Genomic DNA, 20186 nt, shown 5'->3' with positions numbered 1-20186 from the left:
AACTGAGGGAAAGTGTTTCGGGGCGCGCCTGTCAAATTTCACGGCTCTTTTCGTAAAGTCCGCGCGCGGGCCTTTCTCCCTCCGTACAGTAAGACGCGTCTTTAGAGCTCTGAGTAAACGTTACGAGTGATATGGAGTCAAACCCGGTCAATCACGAGAACGCAGCCTCATCTTACGTGTCTCCTCCGAGCCTGAGACCATCTCCGCGCATGGCGTGTCAGCTGTTCGCGTTTATTTTGGGTCAGCGGCAATGCTTATTAAGACAGTCATAATACAGGAAAAATTACCGTCGGCTGAAACCGTCACGAACTTAATTGCCTTCTGCATAATTAACGACTGCTCGTCTGGCCTCATGAGGTACAATTATAAACAGTATATGATCATGCTTTATGATGACAGCAACGATGATGGTGACTGTTGTTGTTACCCTGGTTACACTGACTGTAAGTTTTAATAACCAGAGGCATTAGTAATAACAGAAACACCAGTAGTAATAGCAGTATTAATACTACTACTAGTAGTTGTGGTCATAGAAGTAGTGTTGTGTTAGTAGCAGTAGCAGTAGTCCTGGTGTAAACGGCAGTGGCTGTAAAACAGGGAAGAGCAGTTTGACTGCGGTACCTAACGGTCGAGGTGGTGGCTAGCAGTAGTAACAGGAGTCATAGTGGTAGTAAATAGAATTAGCATTAGCAGTATTGTTGTCAGTAACAGTAGTAGTAGTAGAAGAGCAGTCAGAGGGATGTTTATGTTTGTCTAACTGGGAATGAGAGCAGCAGTGAAAACTGTAGCAGGAGCAGTGTCAGGAGTTGTAATGCGTCTATTAAAGGGTAATAGCTGTGTAATGACCACTCATGAAGCATTCATTACCGTCTCAAAGGCATAAAAATCCAGAAGCCTGCTGGGAGCCTTCCAAACCAATCTATAGAAACGGTTTCCATAGTTTCGGGGCCGGGGGAAGTGTTTTATTTGCTGGGAAACAAAATGAGTGAGTCTCTCAGTTTCTCTCATTCGCTTGCCAATTTGTCTGGCACCGTCCGGGCGTAAATTTGAACCGAAGCCATGACCGATCTTATTGAACAAACCCTGCTCAACCTTTGCCACGGGCTGTAATTGCTTGCTTTAGAGGAAATATGACATCAATTAAGCAAAAAACGGAAAACAACAAGACCTATTCCAATGCTGGTTTATGCGAAAATGGCCTGCGTACGGATTTTCCCCGCAGACCAAAATACACGGTCATTTCCCCCCAAGTGTTCAGTGCTGAAGCAGCACGTAACCTACATACTAAACAAACAAACAAACAAATAAATAAATACAGTAAATTTAAACCATGCTACATTAAAGTTTAATCTTGCACTCTGCAGTGTCCCACACTCCATCCATGGTACTTCATATATATATATATATGTGTGTGTGTGTGTGTGTGTGTGTATGTATATGCATTTGTAACTGTTCTTTACCTGCTCTGTTTTGCATGAGCGGTTCTGATCTGTCTGTTCTATATGTGGTTAACCATCTAACACAGCTCCTAAACAGCCATAGCAGGAAAAGGCAGCGATTTCAAAAGCCTTGTCTGTGTATGACTCCATCTTTCTTTCTTTTTCATTCTTCTTCCTCAGGTTATTAAAACCAATTAAAACGTACTACATCCAAGGTACAAAGGAAGGTCTTTTCAAAGACAGAGATCCTTGTGTGGAAAGTTACACCTTCATTACAGATGGGATCCTCACGCGCCAGGCTCCAGGCTAAATGAGTCCCGCCCGTTGACGGCTATATAATGGAAAAGGCGGCACAAAAGGTGACAGGTTTTGGCTCTTACATTTTTGGTACCATTAGCCTACACAAAAGCCCCGTCACACACACACACACACACACACACACACACACACACACACACAGCACACGTGTACCTCAAACGTTATTACTTCAGGTAGTGGTGCGGCACAATATAGAAAACAGCAAGCCAATGAACGACAAGAGTAATGAGTGGATGAAGTGAAGGGGTGGGGGGGGGTGGGGGGGTGGAGGGAGGGGCGTGGGGGGGGACAAATGAACAAACGAACGGCCAAATCAAAGAACTAATGATTCAGTGATTCAGGGTATGAAAAAAACCCAAAACAAATAAACCCAGTCAATTAAACTAACGTAAATAAAGCACCAGGCTGTTTGGAAGGGAACTGTGTGTGAGACATCAGCAGAAAATAATGTGATAACAGGGTTGACATGGGCAAGAGCATGGTTTGGCAGCAGCAAGCTTAGAGAGACCCTCTCTGCTCCACCCTGTACGTGTGCGTGTGTCTGTGTGTGTGTTAGAAACGGTTACTGCCAACATATCTCTCTGGATGAGCTGTGAAGCGATAATTCTGCGGTAGCTTTCTGCTCTAGGTGACAGAGCATCATCTTCAGAGACAATTTCGTCCAGCTCTGAGACAGAAAACAAGTCTTGCGATAAACAGCTTTGATAACAGAGCATTGTGTGCAGTCAGTGCATCCGCTTTTGTGCATCTACTCGATACAGAGAGTCTTAAAGCAGCTATGTTTAAAACAGTTTCCCACTATGGGGCAAGAGAGAGAGAGAGAGAGAGAATGAATGAGGAATTGTCAAATCCCTGCTGTTTGGATCAAGCTGTTTGATATATGTATTGTCGATGTCTCCTCTAACCTTGTGGCAAAAAAAAAAAAAAAAATCAAACAGAAAACAAAACAAACAGAAATAAATAAATATAAAAATCAATCTACCATCTTCTATCTACTCAAGTGCTTCTCAACGCATCCCTTTACAGTCCCCGGGCGCTGAGCTGTTCCATCGATTCACTCGACTGACTTTTAAAGGAGTCGAATCAGATCTACCCGGTTCTGGGGACAAGAACAAACAACTGGCATGTGGCAGTCAAGGAGAGGGTTTAGAGAACGCTGATCTGCGGGGGAAGGTGGGGTGGGGGGTGGATGAGGTGGTAACGATTGGAAACAAAGATTAGGGAGGGAGGGGAGACCGCCCTGAGCGCGGCGCAGCATCTGTGCACATCTGTCTTGCGTCGGTCGTATGAATCTTTCACTTCTGGAGATTAGCATTTGGAAACGCTGTTATCTCATTTGCAGCCAATTAGTCGACACTGATTTTTACCCGCGCGACCAGCAGGGGTCACTGTTTCCTCAAAAATAATTCAAACGATTCTCAGTCGTCTTGATAATTACTCATTCGATTGAGGAGCTTTCAGAGACGTGTAAAACAAAAACAAACAAACAAAGAAAAAAAAACCCCTCAAAACCAACGAGTCTAGAAAGATAAAAATTTTTCCTAATGCACACAGACAAACAGAAAAAAATATCCATCTACTGTCCAACCATCTAGAAGTTAGTACCAGAAACATATAATGCCTTGGACAGTCCACGGACAGTAGAGCTGTCCAACTCTATAGTGGGAGCTGACAGCCTAGGTTTTTCTTTTTAGTCATTTTAGATTGAACAAGAGATCCTCACATCTTCTGATCCCTTTGTTAACTCCATTCATCTGCATTCGCGAAACAGACATTTACACCAGCATAGGAAACGGCGTTCAAACGAACGGGTGAGAATGAAACACGCTTACAGAGAGACGGTCGGACGTCGGCTGGGGGCGTACGCCTGGACACGTTTCCACTTTCACACAGGAGGCACAAAAGCCTCTGTTGTCACCCCTCTTATTAAACATGAAAAGCTGCCACGTGCTAAACTTAATGTACAACACTATCCTCAGCCCTGAGACGCATCAACGAAAGGGGAAAAAAAATAAAATAAAATAAAAAGAGAGACAGCTAAACTTGTATCCTGAGAGGCTAGCACATATTTTGGTTCTTATTCAGGGCTTCATTAAAAGTTATTAAAGATGGTAGGGTCTTGAGTGCCCTGTCTTCTGGTTTTCAAAGCTATGATTAAAAGAGGAGAGAAACACTGGCCCTCCAAGAACACCAGCAGACGCCTCTCATCTGGTCTTTCTCACCTCACTTTTAACGCACTAACTCACTTTTTTTTTAAATGCACTAAAACCGCTTAAAATGTACGGTTTGACTTGTCAGTAAACTCCACGTTTTATTTGTTGATAGTATCATTTAATATTTCGCTTTAATTTAATATTTTGCTTTGGCTGAATATTTCGATTTGTGGGATTGTTAGCAGGAGAGTGCACTCCATTTTGGCAGGTTCACTCATAAAAAAAAAAAAAAAAAAAAGATGTTTTGGAAAGGAGTAATTGATCAAAGAAAAAAACGTTCGCTGATACAAGCCTGAGGAACAGTTTGAGAAGTTTGAAACTGGCTTATTTGATATGGTCATACTGGATTCTTTTGAAAAATGTATTTGTGCAAATAATCACGAAGCAGAACCTTTAATATACTAGCTTAAAGCTAAAACTTTACGTAACCGTGTAATGACATATAGACGGCGGCACATAAAAGTACTAGTTAATAAAATTATAACAGGAAGTCTTACAATACATTTTCATTCATTCATTCATTCACCCACTCACTCACTAAACGTGTTCATTCATCCATTCATCCACTCTCTCCCTCACTCCTTCCTTTGGCAACAGACTAATTAGCAACAGCGCTAACTGTTAGCATTGATCCTGTTCAGCTGTCAAGTTGCTTGTTGGTGCAGATTCATTTACCTGTGGACGGCCACAAAGGCTCATGGGTACACTGTTAGGATACGCTCACTGGCTCTGTGTGTGTGCACGCGCGTGCGTGTGTGTGTGAAATCTTCAGTCCTAAAACTTAGTGCCTCAGTCTCTTAAAGCTAAAGGAGAAGCATGCTAGCTGGTGAATCCTTATCCTTATTCTATAAGCAAGGGAGCAAATTTCATCCAAAACACATACACATACTGCTTACTCTATTCATGTACCACATCACGTTTCTGAGAGTGAACGTAATGTAGTGAACAATAATGTCAAATGAATTCTCTGGCTGGGGAAGTTTACAACACTGAAGAGTTGTAAAGCCAGTATAATCTTTTTCACAGCAAGCACAGTTCAAGTCTGGAGATGCACAGTTTAAGTTTCAGTGATTGCACACACACACTGTGAAGTGAGCAGTGAATTTGTCCTCTGCATTTAACCCATCCAACACACCAGTAGTGAACACACAACAGACGCAGGAGCAGTGGGCAGCATTCCTCTGCGCCCGGGGAGCGTTAGGGTTAAGTGCCTTGCTCAAGGGCACACAGCCATGTTGGGCCTGGGAATCGAAACGGCAACCCTCCAGTCACAAGCCCGGTTCTCTAACCTTTAGACCACGGCTGCCCTTTGAATGGAAGACAGTTTTTACAGTAATTGACTGGCCAGTCATTTCCCAAAGTTGCTGTAATTATAGATGGATGCTGCGTTTGTAGTTACATTAACATCCTCTACAGCCACACCAGGAGCACTCTACAATTTACAGTTAATGTATGTCAAACGCGGGGGAAACGAGAAGGTTCTCCTTACCGCTGTATCGGATAATCCTCTCCGTGGAGTCTCCTTCACCAAAGCGGGTGATGGGGGTCAGTCGGACCTGGTAGGCCTCGGGTTTGATGAGCTTGGTCAGGTTGTAGGTGAGGAGCTCTCCTTTTTTGATCACTCCCTCGATTGGGATCTCCTGCTCCCACCACCGCTGCTGTCCTGTCTGAAAAAAACAGATCACAGATCCACTGCAGTGTCTAATACCATAATCACCACAATGTCAAAAAACAGATCACCTGCAGTGTCTAATACCATGATCACCACAATGTCAAACACAGACCCACTGCAGTGTCTAATACCATAATCACCATGATGTGAAAAACAGATCAACTGCAGTGTCTAATACCATAATCACCACAATGTCAAAAACAGACCCACTGCAGTGTCTAATACCATAATCACCATGATGTGAAAAACAGATCACCTGCAGTGTCTAATACCATAATCACCACGATGTCAAAAAACAGACCCAATGCAGTGTCTAATACCATGATCACCACAATGTCAAAAACAGACCCACTGCAGTGTCTAATACCATAATCACCACAATGTCAAAAACAGACCCACTGCAGTGTCTAATACCATAATCACCATGATGTGAAAAACAGATCACCTGCAGTGTCTAATACCATAATCACCACGATGTCAAAAACAGACCCACTGCAGTGTCTAATACCATAATCACCACGATGTCAAAAACAGATCAACTGCAGTGTCTAATACCATAATCACCACAATGTCAAAAAACAGACCCACTGCAGTGTCTAATACCATAATCACCACAATGTGAAAAACAGATCACCTGCAGTGTCTGATACCATAATCACCATGATGTGAAAAACAGATCACCTGCAGTGTTTCATACCATGATCACCACAATGTCAAAAACAGATCAACTGCAGTGTCTAATACCATAATCACCACAATGTGAAAAACAGATCAACTGCAGTGTTTCGTACCATGATCACCATGATGTGAAAACTAGGTAATTACCATAGTGATTTATCACAAGCCAGATCACACGGATATTGTAAACCTGACGTGCACATATCGTCAGGATAAGCATGAATGTTACATCAAAACAAGCAAACAAACAAAATCTAGTGATTCTAACAAGGTATTTGCTACTAGACAACTAATTTACATCAGCTGGAGGTCAAAATGATTGAGTGGCTACAAAGTAATTAGAGCAAAGCTTCATTCAGATGCTTTGATCGGCTGGAAATGTCACAATTTTTCATTATTTTATACATTAATAACTGCAATACATTAATAACTGTTTGCCTTGAAGAATCTAAGAACTGATTCTGCACACACACACTTTCTTTTGATGTTTTGGAAACACAATCATGTTTTCTTTGTTCTTGATGAAAGCAGCACCTTGAGATAAAAAAAAAAAAGAAAGAAACCGGTACCAATCATTTCTGCGTTACCAGTGGGATTAAAAAAAAACTTTTAATAAAATAATGTTGAGCAAAAGGCTCGTCAGTCATGCACAGAAACCAATACACACGCTATTAGGAACAGACACAGAACAGAGGGAAAATTCACAGCTTATAATGTCAATTACAACAGAGAGAATGCAAAAAAAAAAAAGGGGACAGTAATTACGGAAATATCCAAGACATTCAATAGACCTAAATAAGCATTATAGGCTTCAACAGCAAGATGTGTGAGGCAGCAAATTGATTTTGACAGAATGTTTTAGCAACCTGACCCTTCAATTAACTTTTAAAACATGCACAGAGCCAGTTGAATAAACGGAACATGAGGAGATGTGTATTTATCTTTGCTTTGAGAGCTTAGAGCGCCGTCGGTTGGAGCGTAAATAGGTTTCGGGTGATTTCTTTTCGAGTAGGCACGGCACATATGAGGCCATATCTAATTAAAATCCAGAACCAACAATTCGGTCTCCGGATTTCTCCAAGGACCAGCAGCAAATACACACCACAGCAGTAAACAAACCTTAATTGTGTCCTATTCATAAGCCGAGAGTTCGTGTGTAGCTTTCAGCTGCGTTTTTCGAGGGCAAACCGTATTAATGCACTGTTCGCTCGCAGTCAAAGAGGTTACGGAGCTTTGTATAGACTCATCAAATCAGAGCTCGCTAACTTAGAGACGGAATAGATGTGCGTACAAGTGCTTCATTACGTGAAGCGCTGGGAACATAAAACCCCTGGATGGTTTAATTGGGAAAAAAAGAAACCCCAGAGAGCAACTCGTTCTAGGACGGAGTAAGAGTCTGACACGTAATGACGGCCAAGCAGTGCTGTGTAATGGATGTTGAAGTTGGCTATACTGGTATTTCCCAGGAGTCCTTACTGGGTGGCAAAGTGAACATGGGATACCGAAGTAGATGAATGAGCAACTGAAGTCGTGCCGGACTGAAATAAAAGAAGATTGAGGGGGAGGGGCAAGGGGTTGATGGGAAGTGAGCAGCTCAGTGATGTTGCCAGGGTTCCCATCAGGACCCGGTAACCAGATTTCCATCTCCAGATCCAATTACCGTTTATTGCTTCTGTGAGGGTTCTAATTCCACGCCTGCAGATCTTAACGTACAGGAGTGGAACTTCCACCAGTTCAGACACAAATGCTAGTTCGAGATGAATGCTGTTTGCTTTCCCTTTAAAAAAAAAAAAAAAAGCCCTTAATCACAAATGTACAACCATGTAAATATTTAAAAAAAAAACAAAAAAAAACCCTCAATACAATTTTTAAATGCCGGCATCAAAGACATTAGCACTTTTAACAGCTCATCTAAAGCTGCTAAGCTGAAATGCAATTAAATTCCACTCATACAGTGCAGCAAAAAAAAAAAAAAAAAAAAAAAAAAAAAGCGTATTTCCATATGCGAGAAGCTGCTAGCCCTCCCAAATGAGCTCAGCATGCCCCGAGCCAGCGCAGCTCTGCATCAAAACAAAACAAATCTTGACTGTAGAACCATTCAGCTTCTGTTTGGATCCAATTCTGTTAGGGTAAAAGAAAAAAAAAACAACAAAAAAAAAAACTGCAAACGCATCAGCTTATTCATGAAGTTTAGCCTCCGTGGCTCTGGGGACCCACCAGCATTGTCTAAGACTGCACTCTAATCGTAACACATCCTTGAGTTTGGCCCCCGTAAGCAGGAGGGCCTGGAGGACCTGGCTTGCAGGAGCACAGAGGAGCACTCAGGATAGAGGAGGTGAACTGAGAATACCAGGAGGAGAACCTGTAGGCCTTCTCTGAACCTTGACTAACCGAGACTCCATTTTGCTGTCAATGAGTGCGGGGAAACCCCCCCCCCCTCCAAAAAAAAAACAACCAGCGATGAGCAAGCAGATATAATCAACACAGTGTGAAGTGGATGACATGACACGTCCTTTTAGCTGATGATATCAATGTTTAGTCCGTGCAAAACTATACAACACATTTCACAACCTCAAATCAAAGAGGGTCGCTATGACATTAAATTCTTCCTCTTTTTGTTTTTTTTTTTTGCTCTGGATTTTATATATATGAAACAAACCTAAACAAAACCAACACACGCATCTTCCCATATTAAATAAGTAAGACACGCACACACATGCTAAATAAATAAATGACTGACTAAATATCAGTAAAGTACTGCATTTTTAACCCCCCCCCCCCTCCCCCAAACATGATAAATAAACCACAGCCCGCTGACAGACATGATGAAGATGAGACAAGAGAATATTTTTTAGTAGGGGAGCACTGGGTTCTGGTCAGAACCAGAACTGCTTCCTAGTAACTCTTCTGCCCAGAACTTCACAGTGGCTCTGGGCCAGCAGCGTCTTTGGGGGGTTTTGCTTAAACCATCTAGGAGAATCCTTTATTACATCTCCCGGACATCGTTTTCATTTTCTCCTCATCACCGCGGCCCACAAATTGCACCTTTAGACTCCTCATTAAAACTCTGTCGCGGCCGAATGCCAATTTTGTCCAACGAGTTTCCCCCAAAAACAGGATGAGCTCTCATTCACATACAAGTCCTTCTCTCTCTCTCCCCGTCTCCCTCTGTCCCTCTCTGAAGCTCGGCTCGATTCAGAACGACAGTGGTGGGTGATTATGACTTGAGCCCAGGGTGATAAGTGATTATGACTTGAGCCCAGGGTGATAAGTGATTATGACTTGAGCCCAGGGTGATAAGTGATTATGACTTGAGCATTTTATTTTTTTTAATAATATAGCTCGTTTGCATCCATCAAACACGTTTCCAATGCCTGTGTGCACCCCGTAGCGCAACATAACAGTACCTTATCTTATCAGGGGACGCCCCACCCGCATTGATTTACAGCTTTCGAACGGCTTTCGAACGTTAAAAATCCAAACGGAATTGGGCAGTTTCGTGAGAAGCGGTGTTGTACCTTTTGGGAAATGCCCATAACATTAAATGGATTTAAACGAATTTACATTACATTTGGTTTTCACCGTAGTTTTCATTTGGTGTTGGTAAAAAAGAAAAATCTCTTGACACCGTCTCGTTGGTCCTGTCAGAATCTGGGGAGTCTGCAAGGCCAACTGGGTTCAGCTAATTCACAGGCTGCGTACTGGTGTTATTACATTACCGTGGTCACATAACAGTGAAATAACCAAAATGTGTGTCCTGGGATTCATTCAAAACTTTCATTTGTTTGAAAAATAATAAATAAACATTTATTATTTATTGGAAGAGAAAATTCAATTGTGCGACCAAATCACGTGCAGGTGCGACCAGCTGAGAAAGTTGGTGGCCCCAGTGCTACCAGTGGAAAAGTTAGACTGGAGTCCTGTTACGACTTGAGTCCAGGAGGATGAATGTGCCTTAGAGAGCGGTCAACTCTAGTTTTTTTTTTTTGAGGTCAAGGATTCTGAAGTACGTCACTGTAGCATTGTGTCTCGGCAAACAAACTAGCTTTATTAAAACCACCAGTACGCAAAGAGTGAAGCCAAGCCAGAAATGCTAGTTTGAGCTGCGGGTGGAGAAACGGAGACTTCAGGGTTAATTAAAAAGAAACTTCTATGCAATGCCAGTACACACACAAAAAAAGAAACAAACCTGAAAACAGGCTGAGGTGAAAGAAACTTAAACACTCGGAGTGAATAAAGTCCAGTTCTAAGACGTCACACTTCTATGCGGAGTCGTGAAGCACTGCACACCTGCAAGGACAGCCTGAATGAGGTGTTGGTTTTTCCTTTATTCCTACATGCTGTTTACACATAAGAAATTGAAAGTTACAGATAAACTGCCCCCCCCCCCCCCAAAAAAAAGAAATATCAGCATCACAATGTTTAGCTGCTAAGGAAAAGAACTAATACCAAAAACAAACAAACAAAACCAAAAAGAAAGCAATGGCTTCTTGTGAAAGCACCTTGAATAACCTTGGATTTGACATTGTGAATAGTTGGCTCTCTCTCAGGAGGACTGGGAGCTGATAATGACAAGGCTGATATCCAAAGCTAATGCTAATGTTCATAAGAGAGGGATGAGAAAAGAAGAGAAAGAGAAAAAAAAAAAGATGTAAAAACTTCTCAACTGACTGACTTTGCCAAAGTGCTTCTCCTCTTTTTGTTCAGCCCCCCCCCCCCCCCCCCTTTTTTTTTCTATTCTGCATTGTAATATACTGTATGTTGCCAGATGGAGGTAAAACGCCTTGTTGCTATGGCAACAGGCTCCTCATTCATGTCATCGTTTTGCAAATCTCGTTGTATAAAAAGAGAGAGAGAGAGAGAGGGGGGGGGGGGGGCGAGGAGAGATAAAGGGGTGTGTGGGGGGGGGGGGGGGGGGGGGGGAGAAACAGAAAGAAAGATGGAGATAGAAAGAAAAAAAGACAGGCAGAAATATATTTACACCGTCCTTTGAGCATTTCCCAGTTCAACATTTCCTCTGTGGTTTCAGACAGACGCAGCTGGAGTCAAAAAGAAGGAGAAAAGGGGGGAAAATCAATCATTCTGGGCAAAGAATAATCGCGTTATCACTGGCGCAATCATGCTACTGTGCTAATGTATCTGAGAGCAGTCCACAAAAACCCCCTACTAACTACATCCCAAGTAAGTCCTCAGAACCTGCTATTCTATGTGCGTTGAAGACAAACCAACACAGAAAGGGGGGGGGGGGGGTGTGTGTCACTACCTGTATTGCTGATTGAATTTGGCCAAGTGTGAGTCCATCAGATCGGAGCAGAAAACACAGGCGGGCGGGCGCCCTGACACGAGAGTTCTCGCGGTCAAGCGGAGTCTATCAATCCGCGGCCCCAGCGTTTTGACCCTTTATTCCGCGGCCCTGCTCGCACGGGGGTGACAGACAGACAGTGAGACGGAGCTCACACGTGACAGACAGACACACGGAGGCGCGAGACAGGGCGCGGAGAACCACACGTACTTCAGGTCGAAGCGCGGCCTTCGCCAGGCTCTTGGCAGCCGTCACATTTCTGGAGCGGAGTGTACCAGGGTGTACCGGGAGGTCATTCGCGACAGAAGAAAAACGACACGGATATAATTGATGTGGCGGAGGGGGTAGGGAGGAAAGGAGGGGGGGGGGAGGGGGAAAGAAAAGTACAGAGGTCTTTGTGAGTGGGGCGTTTGAAAGAGGTGCTGTAACAAGAGTAGTCCATTTCCCAGACACATCAGTGGTTACTGGGATGTTTCTCCCTATATATCACTGCATGGGCATTTTCAGCTCCACATACAAAAGGTGTGAAACTTTGAGGCGGGGGGGGGGGGGCATTCAGGACTGACTTTAAGATTGTAACCACCTGAAATACACACACTTACATTCAAACTCAATATTCATTGAATTCTCAAACATGTATCAGTGAGACCACAGCATCCACGCATGACACACCCACATATACACGGACGCTATCTCATAAGCCAAACACACACACATGTGGAATGCTTACAAAACTACACGCAGAGTACAGAGTACTACTGAACAGTCATGCATGTCCGCCTTATGAATTTTCATCCTGTGTGAGGGAGTGAAGTGACTCTAGGTATGTGCTAGGGATTTGCGATACTTAGATTTGCGATACAATCTTCAGCGTATCTGTAGGGCGCGTGTGAGGTAAACAGACGGTCCGTCAGAGTAAGGAGAGGGCATCTTGCTGCTTCCGCAAAAAAAGTCATCAATGCAGTTGACTGGTGCAGACAGAGAAGCTAGAAACAGCTAGTGCAAAGGCACACTGACGCAAAGAATGATGGTCATCTTTTTAAATTTAGTTTTTTATTTTAGGCCAATTTTCTACAAAAAAAATCCTAGATTCTTTCTCTTTCTTTCTTTCTTTCTTTCTCTTTCTTTTTTTTTTAGTTGCATTTCATTTAAATCAAACAAATTCATGATGAATCAAAACTAATTCACCCAAGTGAATGACCTTAATCAATAGAGGCTTAGACAACTCAAAATTGGCATTATAAACGGTGTGAAAAAGTGACAGACTCAGGTTTGATCATTGTTAAGGCTCAATCATGTTCCTCTTCTGTTTTCCATCTTTCTTTTGACTTTTTTTTTTTTTTTTTTTAAATACGCTCATGGTGCCATATCTTATTTTCAGCCCATAAACAAACAAATAAATAAATAAATACCCCCCAAATAACCCTCCACTCAGAGTTTAGCACTCCAGAAATCTGACAGTCGCCAAGGGCTGCGAAAGGCTGTAATGTACCACAAAGGACGCTTGGCTCTCAGCTTACGATAATATGCATAATATATTAACACTCGCCGATGCCGTAACAGCGCTCGCGTAACACGTTAAGTTTAAGTTAAGTTTTGTCATCTGCATTTAACCCATCCAACACAACAGTAGTGAACACATAACAGACGCAGGAGCAGTGGGCAGCATTAGGGTTAAGTGCCTTGCTCAAGGGCACACAGCCATGTTGGGCCTGTGAATCGAACCGGCAACCCTCCAGTCACAAGCCCGGTTCTCTAACCTTTAGACCACAGCTGCCCCACGTTATCAACACAATAACGTGCATCTATGAGTGCTTCTGCTGCACCAAAAGTGGAAGCAAGCCCCGAGCAGCTCCTCACTCCAAACCCTTTTTGGTTTCGCTCATCTGGAGATCACGCGTTAAAACGGAGTTTTCTTGACCGCACACTGGCGACAAACTCAACAAAAAAAGGGGAACGGAGCTGGAGTGGCATTGCCGCGGTTTTGCAGTCAGACATCTCATCAGAAAGAGGGAGAGCTAAGCCTCTTTAGCAGCCAAGACTAAGCCTAACATGATCATTTGTTCCTCTATTTCTCACATTTTTGTTTAGAAAAAAAGTCTCATAGTCGCACATTTCAGATAATTAATTTTAATGACTAAATCGTTAATCATTGTTGATGTTAAATGTTAAATTTTAATCTGTGTGGGGGTTTTTTCCCTCCCATAACTGAATGTTCAGTTTTCAACCGCTTCAACGGTTATCTTCCAGGATATCTGGAGGAAGGCATGAAGCAGGAGAGGTTACACAGAGTCACAAAGCGTCGCGGGTAAAATTTGCAGTCAGAAGTTCAGTCAGAACTTGCTAACTCATGGCAAACTGACTGTCAAACAGCGAACACTGTGAATCTCCCTGAGGTCAATTAGGGACAGGAGACCTCCGCTCCAGACGAACGCAAAGACGACCGACGAACGAGTCGTTCACAACAGCACAAACTCAGCGCAAGTCTCGAGAGCTCGCTTCAGATCTCGTAAACTGGAACGGAAAACGGGCTTGATACGCTTCTGACAGACGTGTTCAGACAAGTTTTGACGGCTGGCTTTGGTAAGCCGGTCCTTTATAACGGCGACTGAATCTATGATGGAGAGTGGCCGGGTGAAATAACTGTTCTCTGAGGAATCCTATTATGGGATGTATTAATGTGTCTGGAAGGAGTGAAAAGCGTTCCTCTCAGATGAATAGTGGTACACTGGATGAAGAAGCACAGGCAATACAATGGTCCATATAAATAGCTGAAGTTGATTAGGGTTGGATTTGAAGGAGGGAGGCTGAAATGAAAGCCCTCTCTGCACCAATCAGTCCCGCTACGTTAGCCTCAGCGTATGGTGTCTGTGTCTTTGTATTTGTTGGTTTGTGGCGTGGATGCAAGCAGGGGTAGTAAGTACTGAGCTGAAGAGGAACGTGAAGAAGGCTTAAATGAATGTCATTTCGTACAGAGCGTTGCTTTTATGCGCAGGGGAAAATGAAGGCCGGGTGTTATGTGGAAAGGCAAACTGCTAGGATTTCAAGTCAAACAAACGTCCGGGTTTGGGGGTTGTCATGGCAGTCACTGAGAAGTCTTTGAGGAGAAGTTGCTACTAACTGTTGGTTTTTTTTATCTTAGTAGTCCGATCAAAAGACGTGATGTATGGAATAAATCGATGCTCCTGAGGTAGACCTTGTTACCGGAACATTCGAGAGTGATGTATTTCATAATCAATGGAGCTCCATGACAAGGTATTTGTCTTTTCTTTGCTAAAATTACTTAGTCATGACAGATTCATTTATTCGGTGAGAAACGTTGGGTCTAGATCCGTTTTTTTATGAGGGCAATAACACACTCGAGGTCACTCTGAACCATCGTTTTAGCAGAGCCAGGGAGCGTACAGCCTTCGGTTGGACCTCGAGCGGAAGCATCCCACCACTGTGCTAAAAACAGTAGTTTAGAGCTCCATCTCTCTCTCACTTCTCTCTCACTCTCGTGTGTTACTGCGTTGACAAAAAACGGCTCAGGCATAACACGTCAGCAGAAAATACAACACGGAGCATCTCGACTGACCCGCGCTCAGAGCGGCAAACTAATGATCTACTTGACTCCGTCTCAGTCGGGGGTTTTACGGAATGAATTAGAGCCCAAAGGTGCACTTTAAACATCACACGGTTCATGTTGGTTTCCTCTGAAGCATTCGATAATAACAATTTAAAAAATAAATAAATAAACAACCTTGACTAGCTACTCCACCTAATCCCTGGATGAAGAGCTGACTGTTTGTTCACCTGCTGTAGAGGAAATATGAAATATTTGTACCAGCTTATACGGAAGCACGGTAGAAATGTCTGTTCAGAACTCATCTTTTTTGGAAAGGCAACGGTGCTTTGACTCATTTTAACTGACCTAAAGATGTGGAATAAAAAGAAGCCCCTTGCCCTTCCATCTCAAACCAAATTGAATGGGGAGTAATGAAACGTTAAAGCTCAGCGAATGAGAGATACACAGGTTTGTGACGGTGCAGGGAAAAAGAGCCATGACTCAATTCTCAAATAGTACATCAAACATCATAAATCACTCTGAATAAGTAATGTGTCATATTAATTAGCTTTTCAGAGACGTAACATTATGTTCACTGCATATAAATTAGTTTTAGTCATTTTACATAGCAGTAATGAATAACAGTGTTCATCCGTGTTACGTACTTGAGCGACAATACACAGTACATATTTTTATAGTCTAGATCTCGAGTTGCTATATTTATATTCTAAGTCTGACAAAGCTTCAGTATTTTTTAGGACAAATTCTGGCCCATTTATTTCAGCGGAGTGTGAAGGAACGATTCTCTGCATGACGGTAAAACGTGTAAAACTTAAGAGCGGAGAGTATAACTCTATCAGCCATTTCAAAACGCCCACGCGCGGTACGACTTCACGGGAGAACGGCCTGGTGAGAACGTGGGAAACGAAACAGCGAGCTCTGCGTTCATTAGAGAGCAGCGCTCCAGTGGCACTGTTCTGGCAGCTGTGTCCAGCTCTCATGACACTTCTGTTTCTAGCACTACATCTGGTGGCATACACGTAACCTCCTCCTCCCAGCAGAACATCCTACGTGACTGGATTTGCCTCTCAGGCAAATGGACAGCAACCCAAAAAAAAAAAAAAAAAAAAACCAAGAAAAAAGAGATGGATGTTTTTTTTTGTTTTTTTTTTAACATCTCTAGCAGCACCAGGGAGGAGAGGACACTACGTGAATGATCTCGTAATAAAACTAAATGGGCTGCCTGCCGCATCAACAGATGTGAATTCATTTTAATTTATAGCACAAAAAAAATTGAGGTCATACAGTCATGATATGAAATTAATGAGGGCTGAAGAAGGGCCTGTTGTGTGCTCGTACAGGGTACGGGGTACAGGGCCGGGGCTCTGGTTCTTTGTTGAGATTACAGTGACTGTTCGTGGAACTGGAAGAGTTCCCTACGGATCAGAACCAGAGAGACGCCGCGTGTGATTTCGCCAAACCCGGCGGACGTGAGATCACACGGGGGCCCTGATGACTTTGCAAACTAGAAAGGAAGTCAAAACCGTTCACAAAACAACCCTTGGAGTCCCTTACTCAGGCAACGCCAGAGGTTCCGCCCGAGGACGTTCCGTTCGGTTCAGTCCAGTGTCTCGGTTGTTTAGGACCTCCTGATAATTTATAGGGTGTTTGGAATAACTGATAGCGATTGAGGAGAAGAAGCTGTCGTGTCAGAAGAAGTGCAGTGGCGTCGTTACTTGGGTGGAGAGGAGAGGAGTGAGCTTCACTCCGAGGCTGGTTGGAGGTAGACGAAACAGAAGACAGAACTGGCAGAAGCCAAAAGCCTGTTCGTTGCTCTGCGGCTTCACGCGAGCGCTCCGACAATACCAGGTTTCATTCAGAGTGTTAGCTTACGGCTAAAAATCTATGAAAAACCCCCTATGGATGACACTCCCTAATATCTTCTACTGTGTGTTCATGAGCTTAACCACAACAACAGTGATCTCAGAAGAAGCAGGTTTTTTTTTAAAATGAAAGAAGCTCTCCAGGGCAAAGACTGTAACCGTCATCTAGTGTTCATTTGACCCAACCCAGCGGTCTTCCAGCACAAAAAAGACGGCAAGCAGGAAAGGCCATTTCTCTGAGGCCAAGTTCAAAAAAACAAAACAAAACAAAAAACTATCCCCCCCCCCCCCCCCCCCCCGTGCCTTTTATGCTAACTGGACATGAAATTTAATTAGCACAACGGGGTTTAGCACTGAGCTGACACGACCTGAAGCCAAGGCCTGGAGAGGAAGAAGGGCTCATCGAACCCAGCGGTACCAAAGACCAAGTCTTGGGAGGTCAGCGTCCCGCAGGGTTTTCAAATCAACCAAACCCTGCGGTCTCTGATTGACCAAGGAGAACGTACTCCTTGCAGCAGGAGCGTAGCATATGCCAGGACTGTATTCAGGTGTCCAAAAGCCCAGACTGTGATTCAAACCCAGACGTTTCAAACGTTAGCGCTCGGCTACCCGCGCGCACTAACGCTCCTCAGTTTTTTCATATATTTGCAACGCTGTTAATTAAGGCTATTAAATCATAAGCCCACAAAAACCAGGAGTCCCAACTTTCTTGTTTCTGTTTACAAAACCTAATTCTGAGTGGCTGAAGAATGCAAGGTTCTTTTTTTTTCTTTTTTTTCACCCCCTCTCAGGTTGAGATCACTCCTTAATCAGAGAGCAGAGGTAGAAACCAGTGTGACTTCTTGATTTGAAGGACAGCGGTGATTAGCGCTGCTGCTTAGCAACCCAGATGATTTTAAGCCGCGTGACTGCATAATGGAGAACGTCGACACCATCGTCTGGATAGCTTAGCATTCGCATTTATTTCTAACCGTTTTTTTTTTTTTTTTTTCTCCCAATAGGCGGCAACACTTTCAATCCAAATTGTTCCATCCTCAACTCTGCTCAACGTCTTTCTCTGGGACATGAAAACCTGTTATGGAGGGGTTTTTTTTTTTTTTTTTTTCCCCTCTCCGTGGTTAAACCAATCGCAGAACGGTGCTGCTGCAACACGGAAGAGATATGATGACACAGTTACAGAGCGACTGCAATGGAAGCACTCATTTCTGTGTGTCTGGATTTGGCTCTGATCTCTCTCAAAGATGCCTGTCCCTTTCAGTCTATACTCCATAATAACATATCTTTCTTCTCTGCTCTCTCTCTCTCTGACCAACGAGGCAAGTCCCAACAAAACAGATTTTTTTTTTCCCTCTCTGTGATTGTGTGTGTTTGTGTGTATGTGTGTGTGAGATAGAGAGAAAGACAGAGAGAGAGAGAGAGAGAGAGAGAGAGAGAGAGAGAGAGAGAGAGAGAGAGAGAGAGAGAGAGAGAGAGAGACAAATACCAGTGTAAGTGAACCAACGGTGAATTAAAACAGGTGACCTAGCGTAACAGAAATACTTTCATGCCAACAGATTCCAATGAAATGAGCTCATTTTAAAAACCAATTACTTCATTTAACTGGATTGTTTTCCCTTGGACTGAAACAAGGGAAAACAATACCGAAAGAAAAGAAAAGAAAAAAACCTCAGATTATAAGGAACAACGGGGGAATTTTCCATGTATTAATGCTCCACATACAGTAAGTATGGACAAGATTTACTTTTTTCTAATTTGGAACCAGAGCGCTGGCTCTTTTCATGCATTTGAGGGATATAAATTCCTGCTGTATGGATTCGGAAGCTTACTGTGCAAATACTTTGGTCATGCCTATAAGAACAGACAATGCTCAGTTTGGAATGCATCAACCGTCTCGAAGAAGAAGCCTCTTATTTCTCTCCCAACAACCATCGTTGCCTGCAGACCTGAGATAGCACTTATGAACAATATGGTTAAAAAAGATTTACCCCCCCCCCCAATAAAGTAACTCACAAATCCCCTTAATTAAAGATGAACTAGTCATAAAATATTAAAAGTTACGGTATAACAATCTATAAATATGCAGCATTGTAGGCCAGGCCTGCCAGCAACAGCTATTCTATGCATAAAGCCTGCCACACAGAATGGGTGACATTCATTTAAGCTCTCTAGTGCTGTTAGCCAATCAAAACTGACCAATTATGGCTATTCAGCTCCTGGTTTCCTTCATGTCCCAGACTTGAACTTTACGCTGATATGTGGCTGCTAATGAACCTGTTAGCACTGTGGATACCCCCATTTGAGGCTTTTATATATTTCAATATCATTCACTACCTATAAATTTGTGACAATGAATTTAACACAGAGCCTTAATCAAGATAGAGCTTAACATATTAACATAAATACATACTGTACATAATACAGGCCTTTTTATACATGAAGTACCTAAGGTAGCTTGAATTGGTCTCTAAAAAAGATGTCAAATATTGACGTGAACAAATGTCAGCGTATAACTTTTTTTTCCTGAAAGGTCAAAATTTGACATGGCTGCAATTCCGTACTCTGTCCATCGGAGGCCGCCATTTCTCCTTTCTTGGTTCTCATTTTCATTATTCACCTCAGCTTACAGATGTCATGTGCATCAAAAATTGCTATAGGCTTGGAATTATGGTTAGGGTTGGCAGCTTTGAAATTTGTCATGACAGGCAGAGTGACATTTCACAGAATTATGAAATAAACACATTCTGTCCTGTAGGTTAAAAAATGCCATTTTTCAAAATGTCAATACTCTGACATCTCTTTCACAGTATCAGCTTGAATATACAGATATTTACCATCAGTACACAGATGTGAAACCTCAAGCCACCAGAAACAGATATCTGCCCAAAGTGAATCAGACTTTCAATAAAATCATACCACCAGAAATGCCCTTACTCAAGAGCCAAGGCAGACCAAAATGAGATCCTGTTGAGAAACAGCTCCAAAGACAAGCTTTTTTTCTTCCGATTACAGAATGATGAACAACAGAACACATTCACAAGCTCTCTGATTATGCCTCATAATCTCAAATACACATATTAAGGGTTTTTTTTTTATTATTATTATTATTTTTTTTTTTACTTGTCAGGTTTACATTC

General features: G+C 42.9%; 1 protein-coding gene across 1 annotated transcript in view; it reads right to left on the bottom strand.

Annotated features, from left to right (window-relative positions):
- LOC115821705 (MAM domain-containing glycosylphosphatidylinositol anchor protein 2-like) overlaps positions 1-20186 on the bottom strand; it is a 93041-nt gene that overhangs the window by 9308 nt on the left and 63547 nt on the right. Inside the window, 1 exon segment of the mRNA XM_030785512.1 lies at positions 5460-5637. Coding sequence (XP_030641372.1) covers positions 5460-5637 — 178 coding nt within the window.

This window comes from Chanos chanos, chromosome 1 (genome assembly GCF_902362185.1).
Source record: "Chanos chanos chromosome 1, fChaCha1.1, whole genome shotgun sequence".
Taxonomy (NCBI): Eukaryota; Metazoa; Chordata; class Actinopteri; order Gonorynchiformes; family Chanidae; genus Chanos; species Chanos chanos.
Note: the sequence above shows the minus strand (reverse complement) of the source record. Positions and strands in the feature narration are given on the sequence as shown.